The sequence below is a fragment of the Ptychodera flava genome, unplaced genomic scaffold (genome assembly GCF_041260155.1).
Source record: "Ptychodera flava strain L36383 unplaced genomic scaffold, AS_Pfla_20210202 Scaffold_28__1_contigs__length_4768798_pilon, whole genome shotgun sequence".
Lineage (NCBI taxonomy): Eukaryota > Metazoa > Hemichordata > Enteropneusta > Ptychoderidae > Ptychodera > Ptychodera flava.
Genome location: NW_027248350.1, coordinates 2,545,556 through 2,568,173, shown reverse-complemented (window position 1 = coordinate 2,568,173; position 22,618 = coordinate 2,545,556). Strand labels below are relative to the sequence as shown.

Sequence of the window (22,618 nt, the reverse complement as noted above, 5' to 3'; positions counted from 1 at the left end):
CCGTGTTTAACGGTGATGCCAGTAAGATATAAAACAAGGGTGTGCACATCTGGAGCTGTTATTAAAGCCGTATCGCTGTATCCAGTAAGAACAAGCAAAAAGATGGATATCAAGAGTTGGACGTCGTTAATGTTGACCGCATTGGCGATGGTAAGTTTCTCAGAACATCGATCAACATTTGGCAAAAAGCTACTGCACAGATTTTCCTGCAAGGAAAATTTATATTGGCAAGGCAATCATTTTAAACGCTGTGAAATTAATGTACTGGATGTAAAAAGAAAACATTAGAACTTTAAATGTATTGGCCTGCTAATGTATGTATGAAGACAAGTTCACCGATAAAAGTATAATACTTCAACAAATTGTTATGCTCAGTTTACATCGTATGTAGTAGACGTTGTGTCAAATATATAGTTCAACATTACTCGTGTTCTTCTTGTAATTAAGGAGAAAACGGCGTACGCACGCTTTAATAGTCCCATGATAAAATTTTGCATTTTTTTTTTATAGTTTGCCTTCCCTGATATTTTGCCATGTGCTCTAGTAGCTATTTTATTAACGAATCGTTAATCGATTAATTTACTTATTTCAGTAAATCGATTGATCACTTTATCGATTAATCCATTAATCAATTAATTGCTTTATTAATTATAATTGTAATCAACTAATCCTGCAATTTATTGATTTAATTGGATTTCGGGTATAATTTATCATTACACCTTAGATGGATACACTACAAGTGAATGTGAATCAAATATGTTTCATTTTTAATGTTACTTACTTTGTCCCTGCGGTTGTTCTCAAATTTGACATTCGACCCATGAGAGAAAAGATTGCTGTATGGTTAAGAGTTGATCTTGTCACCTTCTTTGAAGAACTTAAATGTCAAGTGTATCGCATTCGTGATCTTGATAGCGTCAGCTCTGGAAAATCTTGAACACTGTCCCTCAAAGAGATTTATATTTGTTTGTTTGTATGTCTTTGTGTGTGGGGGGAGAGAGAGTGTGTGTGTGTGTGTGTGTGTGTGTGAGAGAGAGAGAGAGAGAGAGAGAGAGAGAGAGAGAGAGAGAGAGAGAGAGAGAGAGAGAGAGAAAAATTGCGTACTCACCAAACCTCGGAATGTTACGTCCACAAGATTCTTCGCTAATAACTTAGAGATCCATTAGCTGTAACTTTGGTCATTTTTTTGATTTTGTTTGTTTTAATTTGTGTATAATTTGCGGTTTCTGGTTTGAATCCCTGAACCATGGAGTAATTCCTAATATATAGCTCATAAATATACCCTATATGAGTATAATCTGCATTGTTATTGTTTAAATTTTGTATTCAGGTCCGGACTAGAATACATTTATCAACAATAACAATGGTCATTTCACATATACAGGCTGTGTTGGCAAGCAAGACACCGGGCATTGGTCATGATGATCGGATTATAGTAACATTCTGTAGTTGATACATTGAAACAGAGTAGTGAAAAATTAGTCAAAAGTTACAGCTAATGTCCCTTTAAGGTGATTTTAGTCTCTTCTGCTTGTCAGCTTTAAAGGGTAACTGTGATGTGTTGTTTCAGAATTTTGTTTTATGTTTGTCTCTATAATTTACAGATGTCAGCTGCCAATGCCTTGAAACACAAAAAACGTAAGTAAGATCATATTTATCAAAAATGCAAATTAATTTAAAACAAAAACATAAACAAAAAATATACATTATAGATCTGTTTTATTATTTATTTATTATTATTTTAGATATATTTTAGCTTGGAATTCAGGGACATTAGCTATATATAATAATTCAAACATGAACATAAGCGTTAATTTAACTTGATATTTTGGTTATGGAGTTTGGATATAGATTTATCAAGCAAATTCCAACACAGAAACGTTTGAGAAAACAGCATTTGTTTTGCGCAAAATAATGAACTCTTGCGTAGTGCATGTAATAAATATATTATTCCCAAATATCAGCTCGGAAAACTCTCGTGACGTGACGACCATATCACTAGTCGTCTTTGACTAGTAACAACGCGGTCATAACCGTCAGCCACATCTTCCTTCGCTCAGCAATTGACCCCAAAAGGGTCTATTGCTGAACAAAGGCAATGTGGGAAAATGATATGTAATTATAAATCACTGATTCTGGTAGACTTTTAATTGTCATGTCCTGCCGGTTGGAATTAACCATGGTCGATGAATCGCTAGGCTTATTTTAACAAGTATATGGAACAAAACTGACTAGAATTTTGTCAACGCTGCGCTGGTTGAGCTCATTTGCAAAGCAATGGCATACAGCATAACCGCAGGCAACTTTTGAAACGCATGCAAGTTTCAGTGGTATAGATACGGTAGCTTTACGCCACTTAGGTCCACAATTTGTCAAAAATGATCGTACCACGAGAGAATTTTTTTCGTAAAAGCTCTAATACATTGTGCAATACATCATTTGATGAAACATGTGGTTCCGGGCATGTTTGGCACAGTCAATGGTGACATGCTGTCCGTCATTTGTTTGAATACTATTTTGATCACAGTATACAGAGCACACCGCGTGTTATATTTGCAGTCAACCCTGTGTACTATTTACATATTTGCATGTAGCACCCCAACACCCGATAACTGAATGTGGTGATTTTGAAGTGGATTTTTTTTTTGCCAAAATACACGAGGGAGAATTAATTTGCAAATGGACACGTGAGATTATTGTGCTCGTTTATTTACAGTTTCTTTTCGTGTTGAAAATGTAAACAAGCTTGAAATTTTAAAGTGAGAACTTGATTAGATTTCACGGTGATTTTGTTATTGTGGCGTAAACACAGTTTTGACACTACTATATACATAGATAATGACTTGGAAAGAAAATTAAACTGCTGAAGGAGGAAATGATGGCTGTTCGCGATAACTTATTGCTAAGACTATGTAATTTACCCAAGCGTCTATTCCACTACTTTTCCCGCTCCAAATCGTGATATCTCCCGACTCCCCTGTGATCAGAAGGAAAACCTTTGCGCTGCTCTCTACAAAAGGTCATAACTGGATAACATACACTTTTTATCTCTTTTTTACTTTTTTCGGCAAATCCAATAAAAGAAGCAAACTAGAATCATAACTTGAGACCGGCTTGTCTTCTTCAAGCTGGCCCGTGAGTTAAATAATGAAATTTACCAGCCCGCTGATAAGAGAAAAAAATGCGCACTGGTAGGATGGCATTACGAATTGTTTAGCTTTGTTGGTTGCCCCTTTAAAGGGAGAGGGGTCGTCTGAATAGCGCTCAAAGATACTATGGGAACTATACCACGAATGTAAACACTGTATCCAAGGTACGTTGGCGATTGTTGAAAGTTAAAACATGTCTGTCATGCTGAGTTGATTGATGCTTCTAGATATCGTACATGAAATACATGGTTTGTGAACAAGAAATCGCACAGGCGCAGTTCCGACGACTCCCTCCCTTTAACTATTGGAAACTAATAGATATTCGCTTACGTTGCTGTCCTTTAAAGTATTAATATAATGATAAATATGACATTCGTGAGACGCACTGTCCAGAGTGTCTCTGATTAATCCATGATTTATTTTATTCGACAGGTCAATTGTCCACAGATCCGGAGTGTATTAATCCACTATATCCGCTAATATGTGCTGATAGACAAGCCTGTATTAAAGAGAGTCAACTGTGCGATGGTATCAAGTCGTGCAAGGACAATAGCGATGAAGAGAACTGTGAGGGCGCTCATTTTATGCCAGAAAAATATTTTAAAATATTAAACACGATGAATACTGGTTGCAAATCTGAAACTTTTGTTTTCGTTAAGGAAATGGTGTAGGCTTAACAAACACAACAATTCTTATCACATTTGATTGACTATTATCTTTTTGGTACCACTATGCCAGGCAATGAAGGAAACACTGCCAATAAAGAAATCAAATTTGAATGCAGTCAGAAAATGAAAACTGGTGTATTTAATATGTTCATGAAAGTTTACATGTATGGACGACTATTGCGCGATTTTTAGGTCCGTATAGTAGGTAGTATGGAATCATTGCCAATGTTAGGTTGTGTTTTGGATGATCACCCTAATATTGAGATTATCGAATAGTTATGAGACTGTGACAAGGAATTTGGACAAAATCATAGTGGGGATATTATGTGCCCTTTGTTCGAAGTTAAGTGACCGCTATGACCGTAAAATTCCAAGTACCAAATGATATACCAATTTGTGTATAACGTACGAAAACAGATCTTCAGTTTCTTGACAAATCACATTACATTTCTATCCAAAGGCGACGGAGTTGTCGAAGGCGGCGAAGGAGATGACGAAAGCGGTGAGGGTGGTAATGAAGGCGATGAGGGTGGTGACGAAAATGAGGACGATGAAGGTGGCGACGAAGGGACGGGTGACAGTGACTGCAACAGCGGGACCAAGACCAAGGGCTCTTGCACCAATCCTACCGGCGAAGCCACCTGTAACACAGGACTGGAAGACTTGCGTCAGCAGATGCTGAACTCACACAACTACTACCGCTGTTTGCACGGTTTGACCGGGGAGTTTCAAATGACGCTAGCCGATGATCTCAACGAGCACGCTCAGGAATGGGCCGAGTATCTGGCTTCCACGGACTCATCTGAGCATAGCACCGACCGCGGCGAAAATCCGCCACAACGTGGTGAGAATATCTGGACTGGTTCTGACTTCTCAAGATGGACAGAGGAAGAACAATTCACAGGTATGTATGTATGTATGTATGTATGTATGTATGTATGTATGTATGTATGTATGTATGTATGTATGTATGTATGTATGTATGTATGTATGTATGTATGTATGTATGTATGTTCGTGTTTAGGTCAGTACGGGGAACTGCATAACTACGAACACATCACATTATCTATCTATCTATCTATCTATATCTATCTATCTATCTATCTATCTATCTACGCTTCACTATTTTCGATGTTGTTTGTTGATATCGGTGATTATTCTCTTATCTTCTCGACTTCAGGGGAAGCTCCCGTTGGAGACTGGTATTCTGAAATCAACAATTACGATTTCAACACGTTCACTGCCGTAGGGGGCGCTATGGTCGGTAAGTGAACACTTCAGTAGGATTAAATGTAACAAATGTTGATATCTGTAACACCTGTTCCTTTATCCCTTTGGTTTGGTCAAAGTTGATTTGCTTATTAGAAAAACGTATCGCACCAAGCTCTCTACATTGTGGCAAAAATCATTGGCGTAGTGAACATCATCTTTTTTTGAATAAAGTTATTTTAACTGACTTTTTAAAAACAACAGAAATGTTTTGGCAAAAAAGTAGCACGCAGAGTATATTTATTTATATTCTTTCAATAAAGTGTTACTGAAGGTGTGTAAAACAGAGACAAAAATGTAAGTTTTCAAGCGTGTTAACATGTAAAGAGTAACTCGTTTGAAATCTGATCGTTTGACCTTACGCTTTTGCAGGTCATTTTACTCAGGTTGTGTGGAAGTCGAGCACGGAGCTAGGATGTGGCGTGGGGATAGGTGAACGACCTTGGGGACCCATGTTTTATGTCGTCTGCCAGTATCGTGAAGCCGGCAACATCGCCGACCCTTCTGAAAATGTACCGCCACCACTGTAGTTTGGAAAGTACTCTTTGTAACGCTCTCGTTCATTGGACGCAATGGCCTGATGATTCCTTCTGTGTGAGCCAATATGAAGTGTTCTTTTCAACCACTAATGTTATTACATTTTTCAGTATTACATTTGTCCACACATTCATTCAGTATTAAATTTCTCCGTTGAGGATGAATTCCTTTGAAACTACAGAACACATCTTGAAAGCAGGCGAGTTTCGGTCTGTGTAATTTGTGTATGTTTGTTTGGCCATTGTAATGTAATAAATTAGTGTTTCAGAGACCACGGACCTGTTTCTTGGCTTTTTCAGTCTCTTCTGTGTCCATCCCAACAAATCCAGATTCTAGTCGGCGCTCACGTCTACTGCAGTATCTCCCCTGAGGACTCTGCCAAATAGGAAGGGTAGACGCGTGCTTGCAGCGAGTTTATCCCCCTCCCCCACCCCAACTTTCGCCACGTGTAGACAGTGATCATCAAAGTAGAGTGTTGACGTGTCTGTCCAAAATTGCATATTTTTTATCCATGAAACCATAAAACGTAAAAGTATTGAACTTTCACTTTGAATTGCCAATGGTAAATATTTACCCGATTGTTGGACGATAGAATTCCCAGGGGCTTCTCCACCGCGAGACCTTGCGTGGTGTCTTCCCCGATCAGATGTGATGTTGTAGCGCCATCGACGGTAGAAACTGGGGAATTGCATGTAGCCGATAAAACTGGCTCACTTTAATACGGCGTATGAAAGGGGAAATGAAAGAAGCAAACATTATAAATATAAAAAAAAAATTATATTGTGGAGTGACATACAGACCAAATCGGAAAAAATCAGAGGATATCGTGAGTGAAATTAAAAAATATACCGAATAATTTCAAGAGTAGGGGTAGTCATAGTGCTGGGAAGATATTTTTATGCAGAAATGCACAGTATCCTCGGTACCCTTTGTTGCTTTTTCACTTGGGGCTGCGATTTAATGTTTGGGCAAATATTTATTCGCAGTGTAATCTTCATCTTGTTCAAAATTGCACATACAGTCCCAGTGGGTAGTTAATACTAAGTGTATACGCACACCTAAATTAGTACATTCTCGCAAACTTATTTTGGTTTGAAAGTAAAATCATAAAAATAATGCGAAAAGATACAGCTTGTGTGACTTTAAAGTCATGACACCAAGTAATGACCTATCTGTTGCAATATTATGAAACAGGTCTTTTTGACACTTTTTGATGCATTTATACCACTACGAATCATGGTAGATCGACATTTTCTTAATTCTCTTTCCGCGGTTTGCACGCACTGTGTCCTGCCGCATAGAAAATCACACCTGTTGGTGCTGAAACCACTCTTTTTGGCTAGTTAGTATTTTTCATACACGATGAACAACACAGCTGTCCTGAAACAAATTTCGCATGAAGGGTTTTTGTTAAGCGGTGAGTGGGGTTGACACCAAAAATAATAACGGCGCTTCTAGTGCGTCAACTTTTATGACTGATGACCCCTTCGTTCTTCCAAGAACTAAGAGATATAGATTTGATTATTGTCGAGGAAGTAATTTGTGTAAAGACACATTTCCGTAGTCGGTATATTTGCCATTCTTTGGAGGGAGCACAGATATAAGAGGAGTGTACACATATGCAGTGCAGTTTTGACATCCGTACAAGCGTCCTTTGCCATGAGCTTCTAAAGTAAAATTCGATAAAATGTACACTGTTGACCGATGCTTTTACTGTAGCACAACGGTTGATCAAAAATTCAAAAAAAACTCTGACATACTTTTGTAGAAAATGTGATCGGCAAAAATGTGTATTAGTGACACTCCATATAAGGTAAAATTGCGGGCTTTAATTTCCTGCTTTGTACCTTGAACTGTGCACCAAATTTTTCGGGTTGAGTAATTTACCCCTACCCCCCCCCCCCCCCCGAAGTGTCACTAACTTCTTTTAATGGCTGTCACAGTATTTCTAAAAACTCTAACATGAAAAACCCGCCGAGTATCAGTATATGTCAGTAAATTACAGAAATAAGTTTTTTTGGATATCGATTGTAGCGATATCACAAAACGTCCTAACTTTTGTTCGTAAGGACAATGCACGCTGCAATTCGCTCTCAAATCCCGACAATGTTTTTGGCGAGCTTGTCCTTGACCGAGTCTTCATGATTTGTCTTTGCCAATCATCAATACAATTCCTTAATTTCAACCGAGATCTTTACTTATCCTCCTCAATAACCCGCGATGCATTACCTACGTGTGCATGTATATCGGATATAGAGGGCGCTCTGTCAAACTATTTTTCGTACACTTGGTGGGTCGAAACGAACGTAGAACGTACTAAGGGCTCTTTAGAACGTCGTGATAGAAACGCGCCGACGCTGATCGAAGCCAGCTGGTGCATGTTGGTCTTCAGTTCAGTGCTTATGACAGCGTGGTTTGGGACGTGAGGCACGCTTTCGGACCAGTCGGGATTTTGGGAGAACCTGTCAGGCGTTGAATTCGAGCGGAAAAAAAATGCACAGTCACGCGTAGGTGAGCAGCGAACAAATGTCAGAAATGAGAGCGATGACGATAGACGAGATAACCCGGGCGACAGACGTCCACCCGACGCACTATCCTTTCGCTTCGCGTTATTCTCTCCAGAAGAGGAGGCCGTACACAGTGGTGCCCGAAATTCGAGAGCGCTCCGCTGACGATGAAGGAGTTGATGTTGAAGTTCCCTGGTCGAAATACTTCAAGCCGAATCACCCTGCAACGTCAACGGTCAGGTCTGTCTTTGCTAACTTGTCGTCTGCCTTAATTCAAAGAATCACTTTTTTTACTTTGTGTGTAGTATAATCTTTATTATCACCGTGCGCAATAGTCAGTCAAATGTCAACTGGAAGGAAAAATTCGACGGAAAAAATGCGACGATCCTCAGTCGCTATGTCACATTTTTTTATCGGCACATAAAACCAGCACTGTCAATAGAGTCGTTTAATCCGTCCATGGTTGATATCAATGGGTCAATTAACAAATAATACGGCCCTATTAACTTCTCTGTACCTCCTCCCTCATCGAAGCCCTTTCAACTTTCACCCTGAACAACTTTTGTCTTTCGCGCTTGTTAGATAGAATGTCAGACGATAGGTTTCCCGCCAAAGCATTTTAAAGCTGCAATGTACATGTTCCCCTGATTCTAAACGAAAGTGATTGTTTCAAACCATAACAATATAACTTAATTTTATTTGTGAATACGGTTATTGCGGGTATTGAAGATTTCAACGTAAATAATTTCCCGCATTTTGGGGCACACTATCGTTAAACTTTGTCAGGGCAGGTCGTAACATTGACAGAATAGGCCAGCTTTCTTATGGTTAGATGTAGGTCAATCTTTCGCAACGCACTTGGCCTATACGGTGGGGAAAAGTTTACAAACTCCTCAACTTGGTATTGCGGATTGATAGCGTAGTTTGCAACGCCACATAGTCTCGTCTGCAATGACACTTTGATCGTTAACTTACTCATAAAAGTTCGTAAACAGTTATGCTAGTGTTGTGTTGCATACGACAAATCAGCCAGCACGTCACCATGGGAGACACGCGCGACATTTTTAGGTCACTCCTACCATGACCTCGAGAGTTCTGTGAAAACCGTTCACTTTCTCATCGAAAACGATGTTTGACACAGAGCTATCAATTTACTGCGACTTTACGTGACAAAGATTTGTTATACTCTACAATGTGCGCAATGCATCAGGGTTTGAGGAAGCCAGCTTCCGTTAACAACGTTGGACCAAAATGGTTTGCGTGGTTCAAAGCCTTACGTTGCTAGGCAGAGAGCGAGTCACGTAGCTGACCGTTGGTTACTTGAAATTGTCAAATGTACAACTGTAGGCATGGCTTTGATATTTATCGACATGTCTGTACTAATAAATTGCGTAATAGGTGAAGTTCTGACTCTCCCGCTTGTCTGCCACAGGCGATAGTTTCAGTTAGTCTCGGCCTGATTTGATGGTTCTCATCTCGCTCTGCCTTCGAAACCTGTGTCTCCGAGACGACCTGTGAACCTCTATAGTATAGCCAACATTCTTTTCCTTTCAGACAAGCAATTTCATCATGCCTCACTCCTCTTTTCTGTTTATGTCTGTGTCTGTCTGTCTGTCTGTCTTTTTGTAAGTCTACCAGATCTCTCTCTCTCTCTCTCTCTCTCTCTCTCTCTCTCTCTCTCTCTCTCTCTCTCTCTCTCTCTCTCTCTCTCTCCCCCCGCCTGATTACGCTAAATTTAGATCTACTTCGAAATCTTTGCATGGGTATGGAAATATTTGAACATGTGCATGTGTTGTTTCAAAAATTCCAGAATCATTTCTTTATTTGGTTTGTTGTCTGCAAAAATTAAACGTAACGACTAGATTTAACACAAATATTTCAAGTTGTCTAAACAGGAACAAATCTACAGGGCAGAGTACCACACGTTACAGTATCTCGCACACGGAGATCGCATTTCATTCCCAGCTGACTATTTGCTTTTATCGCCGTACCTCAGTCGGTCAAACGTCCATGTGTGCAGCACATTTGTATCAACCAGTCTCGGAAATTTTCTCAAGTTTCAGTCGTTAAAAATCGAAGATAAGACTTAAAATTATTTTTTTGACTTTACAGTTCATTTAACCGTAGGATAATATCCTGTTTTGTTTTGAAAAAGTATTTCTCAGCCAGTGGATCGGTTTACTGTGTGAATGAATACACGATATGCTGACCTATCCGCTATAGTACAGATATAATAGGGACATGCATGAAACGTTAAAAAAAAGCGCTCAGCGATTGCATATAATCACCGTTCGCTGACGTTACAAATCATGCTCATCTTCAGTGAATCTTTAGCGAATAAAACAGGCTTAGTTGCCGCTCTTTGCTCAGATGACTTCAATCAGCATACGCCGCGGGAGGGGAAGGGGGAGAGTGGGGCTCCGGTATCCGCCCTAAACAGCCCGTTGGTTTACCGAGTTCGTCCAAAAAAATACGACGCTAAACTTGAACAAACAAAGTCTCGACTCAGCATGTGGGTTGTGACCTCAAATGAACTTTATGAACTTGGAATCGTCGTCCCCTTGGCTGAGCTCCATTCTGAGGGAGCCAACACAACGACAGCAGAGTGCATGTACTCATTCCATAATCTAGATAACTGTGTCAAATACAAATGATAGCCGAGTATGCTAATAACAGTTCTTCATTCCTCCTTTAAATGACTTGCTATGTACGTCACGAGGGCATGACCCCTAACCTCATTTACGCTTCAGTCATCTCAGGTCTAATTTTAAGCTTAGATTCGTAAAGGGCATTTACAAGTAGCAGGTTATCGCAGCGGTCGTCTGGAATTGAAACCGCTATCGTTGTTTGGAACATCGGACCTCACTGCGGCAACACTGCATGGTAGTGATATATCGGGGACGTCCGAGCCATAATGTGTGCAGAGTGTTTGACTGCCAGCAAAATTGTTTTACGTCTCGTTGATTGGCTGTTGATAGCTTCTCGTGGTTTGCTGTTTGATAAGCTTGTCCTCGGTTTAATAAGAAATCTTGCCTTGGCCTCGTCAAGTCTATACGAGTTTATGTTCTTTGCCAGTCCGATAATAATGTTCTCCATTTTGTCAACTTGTATGTTAACTTTGTGACCAAAGTCAAATACGCGTCTAATTGTCACAGTGATAAAAAGTGATAAAAATAACACCCTGTTTGCATGACACGGTATTTCAATAAAAACACTCAGAGGATTTACAAGTCCTTTCTATAGGGGGGTTTACACGTGTGAGTTAAGTCCGGAGTTGACACCGGAATAAATTTAAACCTGTGTCAGTTGGACGTGTAAACAGACAACACCGAACTAACAAAGAACTAAATTAATTCGGTGTCGGAGGGCTGGTCCAGGTTCGGTGCTCCGTACTAAACAATGGCCTATTTACACGTGTGACCAGAACACCGAACTAAACGCCGATCTATATCCTGTCTTCGGGCTTGTGGTCATTACCACAATGGACGGTGTTCAAGTAAGCTCTCGCGATCGCGACAACAATTGGCCGCAGGAAGAGATCAGGCTACTAATGTCAATCTGGAGAGACGAAAATGTCATCCGTATGATGGACGGCACGTCGAGGGATCGGCAAGTGTATGAAGTCGTCGCTGCCAAGGCCAGGGAGAAGGGACTCGAAAGGACAGCGGAACAATGCCACAACAAAATCAAACGGTTGCGAGCTCAGTTCAAGTCCGTGTCCGACAACAACCGTCGTAGTGGCAGAGCTAGAAAAACGATGCCATTTTACGACGAGTTGTAGGTAGTAAAGGGAAAGCAACTCCACACATCGTTCATATTTGGGTTGTTTGCGTTTTGTGTATGATATTGTGTATAATATAAGTGTATATCATGTTTAACTGTTTTATGTAAAATTTTGCTTGGCCATGGCGAGACGTACCCGTAATCTACGTGTCCTGTGTTAATCCACACTGGAGCGGAGAGACTACTGACACTGTGTTCCTTTGGCCCTACGTTTCAAAAACAGAGTTTTCTTCATCAGTCGCTTAAAATTCATTTTTGATTGGTGAGACGTGTTGAATGGTTGATTGTTTTTATTTTATAATATGTTGTTCCACTTACGTTTGGTAGGGAAGCTAGAATGTCTACTGTTTGGTCTTGTTGTGTTTGTGTAGGTTCGTGTGAACCTGAGTTTGAGCTATTGTAGTTTTTGTGAAGTCTGGCGCTTATAAGTGTGTCGCCTATATTTCTGTTCCTTCTATATGCGATTATTGGTTGGTTTTGGAACAGTTTTTTTAGTGTTTCATCGTTTTCAAGTTCACTCCAGTTTTCTGTCAGGGCTTGCTTGATTTTTGTCGTTTCGATGTACGGGCTATACGTTGTTATGAAGACTGCTGTATTGTTGGTGGTGTTATTTCTTTTGCTTGACCCGAACTAAATTTTTACCTTGTGTATGACGTGTAAACGTGAGATCGCTTAGATCGCTGATAAGGAATATTTACAGAGCGACTAATCAGATTCCCTCAGGTTTAAAAAAATACACGTGTAAACCCACCTTATAGCATATATCCTTCTATTTAAGAGGGTTTAAGCTTTCTGCACACACGGCATTGTCTGGGTGTTTGCTCTGTTGTTGACCTGGATCGGTTGCCGAGTAGAAATTGTCGTCCCCTCGAGCTTGAAGTTTCTTACTCAAGTTAACGACAGACACGTCGTTGCAGCATTTGGCATTTTGAGGCCTGTATGCAGGATGATTGCAAGACCTTCGGACCTTTTTTCGATTTAATATTAGATTAATGACAATCATGGGTAAAGCATTTCTGGTTTATTCAAAGATAATATGGCAAAGGCAGCTCCCGCCAAAGGGCTATTTTGTGACGTCTTTGCAGACTGCATTTACGATAATTTGTTGATCGACTATGCAATGAGGCCCGCGGCCACATAGCCAACTCACGAATTCAAAGTTCATTAACCTAACTTTATTTGGTCAATTCACCAGTATTGCATCACCGTTTAGGTCAGTGTCATAAACAGTTCAAACTTACTAACAAATGTTTGTAATCAAAATATGATATATTCCAATTTACATAAATAAAGATTCAACAATATGTGTGTTGAATTCCGAAACCAAGCCTGGCATTATAGTTGCCGCTTGATTCTGCAGTTTTAACAGCTAGTGAAACTACCAAATTTTGACACATTTTCCGGCAAAACAAGTCGTAAAGTGGCATTTCTGGTCGTTAATATCAATCATGATAGAGTCGGTAAGACTTTGATAAAGGAAGTTATTTGAGGGAGGGCAATGTAAGCACTGGCGGGACAACATAACACATGAATCAAGGGATTATAAAGTTAAGCGGGGATTTCTTTTTTTCATTTTGTTCGCAAATCCTGGTTTTCAGGTGATGTAAACAGACGACTGCGCATGCGTAGTTTAACTAAATTACCGTGCACGACTCCGAGACATACGGAACCCCATTGCACGTCTCGCAGCGGAACAATCCAAGATAGCCATGTACTGGTGTATGCTTGCTAGCTTTTTTCCATTGTCTTTTTACCTTTCAATTTTATTATCTATGGAAGAAACACATATGTGGAATGAACATTTGTTGAAAGTAACTGCTAAATCTTTTTCTTGCAATCTGTGTTCGGTGAGAGTCCTTACATGTTCTTAGCAGGAGCTAATAAAAAAAATTGGAGTTTCGTTGCTACAGCCATTTCACCAGAAGGTAAAACAATGAATATATACCACAGGGTACTGCACGCATTATTTGTCTAGAACTTGTGAATACGATCAATAAGTATCACGTACCACAGACAAATAGAGAAACAGACTAGAAACGCGGCATGCCTTTTGTTCCATGGTCGTCTCGGTAGACTATGGCCTTTTCATATTAAAATGAGCTTCAAAGGTGTTAAACTTTTTTTTGAGACTTTGTTTGTGGTTGATAATTGCACGACTTTATATGAATGAAATATCTTCATCGGCAGCTCTAACTCAGTAGGTTCGCACTGCAGACTCGAGTAGAGAGAATTAATTTTTTTTTTCTAACAACTTTTTCGGGTGATGGCAAATTACGTCATTCAGGCTATATAATTGTATCGCCAATCTCCGATAGAGTAGGTAATTTGCTAAATGAAATTCTGACCTCAGGATATGGTTGCTGTGATCGCGAAACGATCGTAAATAAAATAATGCAATAAAGTCGCTATATGCACACAAAGGTGTGTTGCCACCCATCTTAACGTGTACCAATCTCTTTACCGAGCCTTTCCCCTGAACATTATCCCTGACATGGGACATATCGCGCGGAACCAAACCGATTTGAAAACTCGAAATATATCTTGAATCGAACTGAAATTGTTTTTGCCAAGTATATTCTTCCAAGTACGGAGTGGACCGTTGGCAAATGTGTTCAGTGCAAACCTTTGGCGTTACGCAACTTGGCGAAGTGTTTGTCTGAGTTTACGCAGCATTCGTATTTTTTTCAGATTTACACACTTTCTTTTGACTGACCATGTCAATAAGTTTATTACTTTCAAAAACCAGCATGGCTACAAAAATCATAAATTTTAATTTACTCTGCTGATTTCCCATATTTTTTTCAGTCCTGCTACATTTCAAGTTACTTTTGACGTCGATTTTGGCGTCGCTTTCGACAATTGTTCCCACATGACCTCAACCATAATATTAATATTTGTTTTGGAGTGACATTCTTAGACTTTTGTCAAACATTAAGTCGCTCGATATTCTTGACTGCGAACATCCGGACAGCATGCACGCAGTAGTCCGAGCCACAGTGTGAGTAATGAATTATCCTTGAAGCTGTAACATAAACCATAATACTAGTCTTCGGTAAGCTTTGTAACCCAGCAGCAGGTTTAACACGTAGCTATTGATAATATGTAACAGCCCTCCTAAAGCCAGTCAGCTATTTCCTTCAACTATAGTGATCAAGTTTTCGGTTGCCATCCGCCAACCTGTCATGTAAGGTGCTCAACATCAGAGCGACCTTTCGCTAAATCTATTTACTGAAGGCTAACCGGGTTTCGTAAACATAGCCGTTGCCGTGGCAACGATTTTACTTCCTTTGCAGGTGTCAAACGCGTGTGGACATCAGGGCATGTGATGGAGTTTACAGTGTAAAGCGCATAATTCCTGTCAAATCTGCCGCGTTGAGGCAAAACTTGTCGATGTGAAGCCTTTAAGCTCACACTGATGAACTGCATGTTGGAGATTATTTGCACGTAAAGCTCTCATCAAAGTATTGGCTCGTGGCCGCACTAAACTTCTACCCTGACGGTCAGTGCCGCACGAGTCCAGTAATAATGATTTTCAGCAAAATCCTTCATTTTTCAATAATATCAGCTTTCCCTTTACTTTTGACATTTTTGCTACATTGTCCTTAACCCTTTCACCCCCAGTTCCCTGTATACAGGTCCAACTTTACCATAGAAAACAGTGGATTTGGGACAAACCATGGTGGTGAAAGGGTTAAAACAGTCGCAGTCGATTTATGCGCACTGAGAGTCTATTTCTTCATTTTATTGACGCATTCCTTGAATCATCTTCGTATGCTGTCAGCATAGAGGCATTTTCCTGATGGTGCAAACACAGCAATCTGATTGGTCGAGACGCGAAAAGAACAATGGTATATTCGAGATTCACCACGGTTGGCATACGCGCGAGCTCTCGGCAAGAGCAAAGTCCTTTTTTGACGTTCTACACCAGAATTTTAATATACTGTTATGATGTAATAGCAATAAATCACGCCCAGCAATGGTATACCACTCGATTTTGACCAGTTCACTTCATTTATGCATTCGCCAGCGCTCGTGCATGTATGTCGTGAACTGGTAAAAAAATCTCGTGGTATACCATCGCTGGACGCGTTTTAATTGCTAAATATATCATAAAAGAGTAGACGACAGGCAAAGGGAGTGACTGACATATTGCGACTGACAGGGAGACAGCTGGATAGACCGATAGATGGATAGACATACAGACACTGTCAGGCAAATGCCTCTATGCTGACAGCATCTATTACGAAGATGAATATGATATCATTTTTGTTACAAAACGAACTGTCGTGTTATTAAAAAAACTCGTTTACTCTTGTGATTTACAAAATACTCCGATGCACCCTACTTTCAAATAAAGTTTAACAACCTGCTGGAGCCACCTTTAGTCTGTACACTTTCCTGATCATTCGGTACGTAATGTGTCGTACTCTGCAACCCGTGACGGACGAGTGCAATTAGCAAAGTAAACGACATTTGACAGAGACAACATTATTACAAAGAAAGCGTTGTGTGTCGTATTCTGTTATAATTGAGTGCAATGACCAAAATTTGTCCATCGATTACAAATTAATATAGTTTCCCCGAAAAGTAATCTTTCAACGACCATTACGATAATTGGCAATTTTGTAATTCGAGACAGCGGAAAAGGTGCTGTTTTCGTTTTCTGAGTTTAAAGCCCCAGTATTTGTAACTGTTAACAATTTTTTTCATATTTTTGATTAAAATGACATCCTCAGTATGTGAAAGTAGACCATAACTAATACTGAATCGCATGGTTTGCATGCCCAGCCCGCCTCACGATTAACAGTAAAAGGAGTGAAAAATGACTTCTTGTCCGGACCAGAAGTCAGCTTTGTTGACACACGAAACGAAACGTAATCACACCACCGCGCATGCTCAACCACATCTACGCAAGTTTTACTGTGGCGTCCGTAGAAACCATACGCTCTTCGAAAAGGTCTGGTCCATCGAAACTGGAGACTCAGCTAAAACGGGCGAAAGTTGGGTGAAATACCAGAAAGATATAATATGTAGGTGTTTACAGATTGTTCCGACTATAATGAGCCGTGCAAACAAACGTCTTGAACAGCTAAACTAACGACGGAGGCAGTCGATTGTAAGCTTCATGCAAGGCACTGCACGTTGTGACCGATGGTACGGAGATCAAGTTTGCTGAATGAATTGAGAGAGAAAAACATATATGAATAAAAATTCAACACTTCACCATTGTAATCATTGAACTAGTCGTTTCTACCATTATGGAGTATAATGAAAATTTCGTTGAAAATAAATGACGGGACTTATTCTGCTCCGTCTACTCAAACGAGTTTTGTGTACGGCCAGGCTACGCTGCAGGCAACACAGCCTATCAACTTCGCATATCGTTGCCGTAATTGAAAACGCTCAGAAAGGAAAATTATATCTTGAATGCAGTACAAAAGTCTTACTTATTAAATTTAAAAGTATTTCAAAATAATATCGAACGTAACGGGTATCTAATCCTCACAAGGACTACAGTAGTACAACAAGTATCGGCTAGCTGCGATGTGATGGAAGTTCGAACACAAGAGAGATCCCGGCCTCACTGCAAAGTCGTCCCCTGCGCACCCGGCTCGACAGCAAACTAACCTCTTGGTTTGATTCTGTTGTTTATATTTTTGTATAAAATTCATGATACATATCTGACTTTCACAACTGTACAATATGCTCAGGCTGTAGTCTACAGACGATCGGAGGGAGCTAAGGCAGGCCCCAAATTTACATGGACAATGCCCGGGACAATTATGGACGCAGCTCGATGAGAAAGTCATTCACATAAACCTAAATGAAGTGATCAATACAAAACTTTTAAACGGCACTGGTTCTGAAAATTTATGATCAACGGTTCTGACCTGCGGAATTTACACTGCGACGTTGTTTTTTGTGTGTTTGGCATGATACTACACCTGTAAAGGCTGTACTACATGGAGGTAGTAGACTGTACAAGTGCAGCGGGGCCGGGCCGAGATTGGTGTGGGGCCTGCAGCAAGGTAAATTGACAGCGTCCATTGCAGAATGCCCGCGTGTTTATCCTTTGTCGTTTGGGAGGAAATTTACCGCTGTATTCAGAATGCCTTTTTACCAGTATAAAGCTCAGTAACTGATGCATCAAGAGCCACGAGTCTGTAAATTTCTTAGCAGTAGCTCCATTGTTTTTTTCTAAATTTTCGCTGAGGTACAGCAGTGCGTATACTGGTCCCGATCGTTCTGACTCCGGCGTTCACAGCTGTTTAGGGAGCCGTCATTATTTACGATCTGGGGGTCGGAGGAATTACATTAGCCAGCCAACCATGATGACTTTGAGTAACCCCCTAAAGTTTGGCTTACCTGAGCCCATTTAATAATATGTAGATATAAAAGCTCACCTAATAAGCAGTCTTCGACCATATAGTATTGTTAAATTTGGATGGGTAGCATGTCATTATGGTATGGTTAAATGTCCAAATGGTTGTTGAACTCAAGTAAAATAAAATATATATTTCTATGATAATGTAAAGGATGAATTCACAACAGTTCAGTTTTGTCCTAGATCCTGTGCACTTATAGTGATATCTGTCGAGAACATTTCTCCATGACCCAGCCTCTCCTTCCAACCCTGGTAACGACTGCAGAAAACTACTGTGTGACATCATCATCACCACTGTTGATCATCATCTTTAATGTCGCTGGTGCCATTGCGTACATGAACAACGATATCATTCTCATCGTCACTATCTTCTCTTTCATAATAAGTATTGCTAGTAGTAGCACCTACTTGTAGTTTTTTGCCTTGCTTCATCTAGTTAATATTTATTTGTACTGTTAGAGTATTTATTTTCTTTTTATTTAATATGTATCAGAGTAAAATATATAATCAACTAATCATTATGTCATTGAGGACATAGTAAGACAAAGAAAAAACATTTTGAGCACCCCCTTATAAACTTTCAATTTTTGAATGACCCCCAGGTCGTAAATACTGACGGTTCCCTTACTTGCTGCCAAAGGCCATCGCGTTCACTGCATTCAACAGCCTACCATACATTGCCATACTTTGTTGCTTCGATTTCGCAATCACCTTGCCGCTAAAGCAACAATCAGCTGAAATTTATTACTTCAAGTTACTCAATTTTGATAGCTATTTGCCTAAAGAAGAAAGCCAAGTGTATATAGTGTCGTCTTGATTTTACATCGGTACCCGGAGTTCTAATTGACCAACTGCAGGGTGCGCATCGGTGCACTGCCGACTGCAGTTTGAGTACCTAATCCGTATATAACGCACACGGTACCAGAATATAATGTTAGCCTCCTCTGCCAAAGTTCTGTATCCTCTGAAACACAGTAGCACTACGTATTTGAGCGGAGAAGAACAGAATAAAACCCTTCGCAGGTCATTCAGCCGGCGACCATGGGCGATTACCCGGGCCGTGTGGCGTGGCATGGCAAGGCCCCAGGAATGTTGCAGGCTCGATGATGTCATCAGTATCGGCGTTCTCGATCACGTGCGCAGCCTACAAATTGTCAACAAACCCGCGCGGCAATCCAACTCGATCGGGCAATATTTAGCGTTTGTATGTCACTACAGGAGCACAAATTTTGCTTATTTCTTTACTGAACAACATTTCACGATGGATGTAAGAGAATAATATGTAATTTCGAACATAAAAAAAGGTTAAAAGTTACAAATACTGGGGCTTTAATATCGTGTTTAAAGAGCGACCAGTATATCTTTTAAGGGATAGTCAAAGAAGTAATAATTTGCAGAGAGAAAGTAGCTGAATATTGCTGCCATTCTGGTTTTGAAAATATGGCGAAGTTGGGCTGAAAACTGTCCTTACACCGTGACAAGATCCATACAAGGCTGGTCATATGGTATACTGACACTAACAAATACCTGCACAGTTACCAATCTCCGTGTCAAAGGTCACTTGGAATCGTTCGGCGTTGTGATGATATGAGAAACTAACAGAGAGTCCAACCATATCATCCGATTGTTTATTGTGCGTCTTTTGGTATCGAAGGCCGGTAAAAAAAGAACAAGAATTTTGACAAAATGAATATTTGCGAATCCCGTTTGAACTGTGCTAACTGTGTTTTACCAAAAGCGACGGCTTTGTAGGACACACGACCAGGGTTTCAACGCCGACGGAACTTGGCAAGCTGACGGTCAAGACAAATTCAAACATGAACTGAAGCTGATGGCCATAGCAACGCGCAGTGCTATATCCTTGAATCTTTTAATAGGACAATTTTTCAATTAAATCATGATCCATGAGCCTATTTATTTATTTATTTATTTATTTATTTATTTATTTATTTATTTATTTATTTATTAAGTATAAATCGTCGCGACGACAGTGACGCAAAAGCCAACCCCATGTACCGAGTTAGTTGCTGGTAACACACTCTTAGCCCTATAGCTGTCAGTTTCAGGTTAAACTTGGCACACGAATCAAATCCATGCACATGCACGTAATGTCACAGAGCAATAAACCATTTTGTGAGGCGCTGTAACGCAGTAACTACAGACTTTTCCTTTGACTCAATTAAATGTAATGTAAGGTTCCCATTTGACTCACCTACGTCAGTCATTCGGAGTAAACTTTTATTCAAATCGATAACATTTGATGGCCTTTACTCGCTCGTATTTTAACACAAACCCCCATGGCCTTAATTCTCTGTTATTTATAATGCGGTCGTTTTTTTATCGTCATGGTTGTTAAAGTTTATCACGGATACACTGAGATAAATTATTGACTTCTTGATAGGCGTTTGGGTACATGTCGATATTTTCCTCTCAGTTCTGAAAGTAGAAATTTTACCCTATCGGGTAAAGTTTAAGACTTATGGGTAAAATCCCGCTTTGGACAGTTTCATTGGTAAAGCACACTTCCTGCGTGCTGCACTATACTACAAAGTAACACGATTGCCACCATCACCACCGTACCACCGCCATCACTATCATCATCGTCGCCACTGTCGCCATCTAGTAATTATCTTCATAATTATCATCATCATCATCACCACACATCATCATCATCATCATCATCATCATCATCATCATCACAACTAATCCCATCATAACTCGTAAATATACGTAGTTGTTATCCACAGCGTCGTCTATAAATATTCCAGCCCATTCAAACAAATTTAGTTTTAAAGATGGTCTCTCAAGTTCCAATTTCTATCCACATAAAGTTCAGTTTTCTCTAAAGAACATGTGTGTGGGCGATTTTATGAAATTTGAATTACCTGTATACTCGGCTTTGCCTTTCCATTGTGTGAATGACCCGTCGCAACGCAACACAGGTATAAACAATTAAATTAAACGACAGCTTGGATTTAACACTGAGATGTAAACTGTCATGATGATCGGTGTGAACGCTGACGTCATTAACGGATGAGGACGAAAGTTAGAAAAGGTCAAGGGTCACCCTCTGTCTGGTTTGCTCATAACCGTTAGCCAGACAGAACATCTTTTTATTTGGTCTGTTATCGGAAACGTAAACATTGCGTTGAATGGAGCAATCTAAGAATGAACAAATATTTAGATTTCAAATTGACAAGACATTTCTAAATAAAAGTGCCCATGTCAGTCTCTGCGTTGGTCGAGGCGTACAGTACTCATTAAGTTAATTGAACATGTACGGTTTCCTTAGGTTCAGTTCAGTTCAGTTTTCAGTTTCAATTTCGTCTGCTGAAATCAGTATTTTACTCGTGTACATCGTGATCGCTGCATCCGGAAATAATCACTCTTCCAACTGAAATAGGCTTTGTTTCGTTAGAGAAATAGTAGAATCATGTATTTACTTTATAGGGACTGCTAGCAAAGAAACGTACAAGTCTAGAGTAAGAAATACACTCTACAGTTTGGATTGTACGTTACATCTTTGAATTTGTATATTGATAATGTTGGGTAGAACCATTGAGAGCTATGCCAACCCTGTAGTACGCACTGAGATGGGGTGGGGTGTGGTGTGGTATGGTATATCTGGGTTTTGATCTGCCAACGGACGATAACGCGATGTTATCCATGATCCAGGCTCATCTTTGATCATTACTGTCAGCCAATCAAAGATTGATCGCAGCGATGGCGCTACAACATAACAAGTCGTGAGAAGGAGAGACGCCTGGATGCGTGTAGACAGGCTAGATTTGATTCTGGTGAACGAACTCGATATACCATCGATCCGCTGGCCTCGCGTGACCACACACGCACAGACTCACACAAACTGGTGTAGACAGAGATATCGATTTGTAAATGGTTGATTGGATGACGATATAACTGATGACACGGGTCAGTTGATTATCTAGTTGTTAGGGAGGCTGGAGTTATGAGGCAAAGGGCAGATGAACAACTTTAATCCAGTCACCAAGGCAACATCTTTTTTCGCACGGGATAGAATTTATGTGTCACGGGAAAACAATCTACGAAGGGCTACAATGACAAGATATCGTTCTTCAGCAATTTAAAAAAAAAGTTAACCCCAGCCCTCGTGCACTGCAGAATGTGAATTTAAGGTAGTTTGTACCTCGACATTGAAATACAAAATAACTATTTTTTAAATCAAATTGTCGATCTTCACAAAAATAAGCTGGTGAACATTTTAGTCTCCTTTGAACTTTAAAATGAGCCTCCCACAAGAGGTGGACCAAAATTAAAAGCGTATTTGAAAGCATGGGGTCT

General features: G+C 40.1%; 2 protein-coding genes across 2 annotated transcripts in view; both read left to right on the top strand.

The window, feature by feature from the left end:
• The first annotated feature begins 18 nt into the window (after window positions 1–18).
• LOC139127011 (uncharacterized) lies at window positions 19–5,899 on the top strand. Its single transcript, XM_070692942.1, has 6 exons — window positions 19–150; window positions 1,605–1,638; window positions 3,582–3,716; window positions 4,278–4,721; window positions 4,998–5,081; window positions 5,459–5,899. Exons 1-6 carry the CDS (start codon window positions 103–105, stop codon window positions 5,614–5,616), a joined length of 903 nt encoding a protein of 300 aa, XP_070549043.1. The 5' UTR covers window positions 19–102; the 3' UTR covers window positions 5,617–5,899.
• Window positions 5,900–8,001: 2,102 nt separating this feature from the next.
• Window positions 8,002–22,618, top strand: part of LOC139127097 (uncharacterized) — a 36,689-nt gene continuing 22,072 nt past the window's right edge. Inside the window, exon 1 of the mRNA XM_070693018.1 lies at window positions 8,002–8,370. Within this exon, the coding sequence (XP_070549119.1) occupies window positions 8,150–8,370 (221 nt within the window). The 5' untranslated portion in view covers window positions 8,002–8,149. The remainder of the gene's footprint in view (window positions 8,371–22,618) is intronic.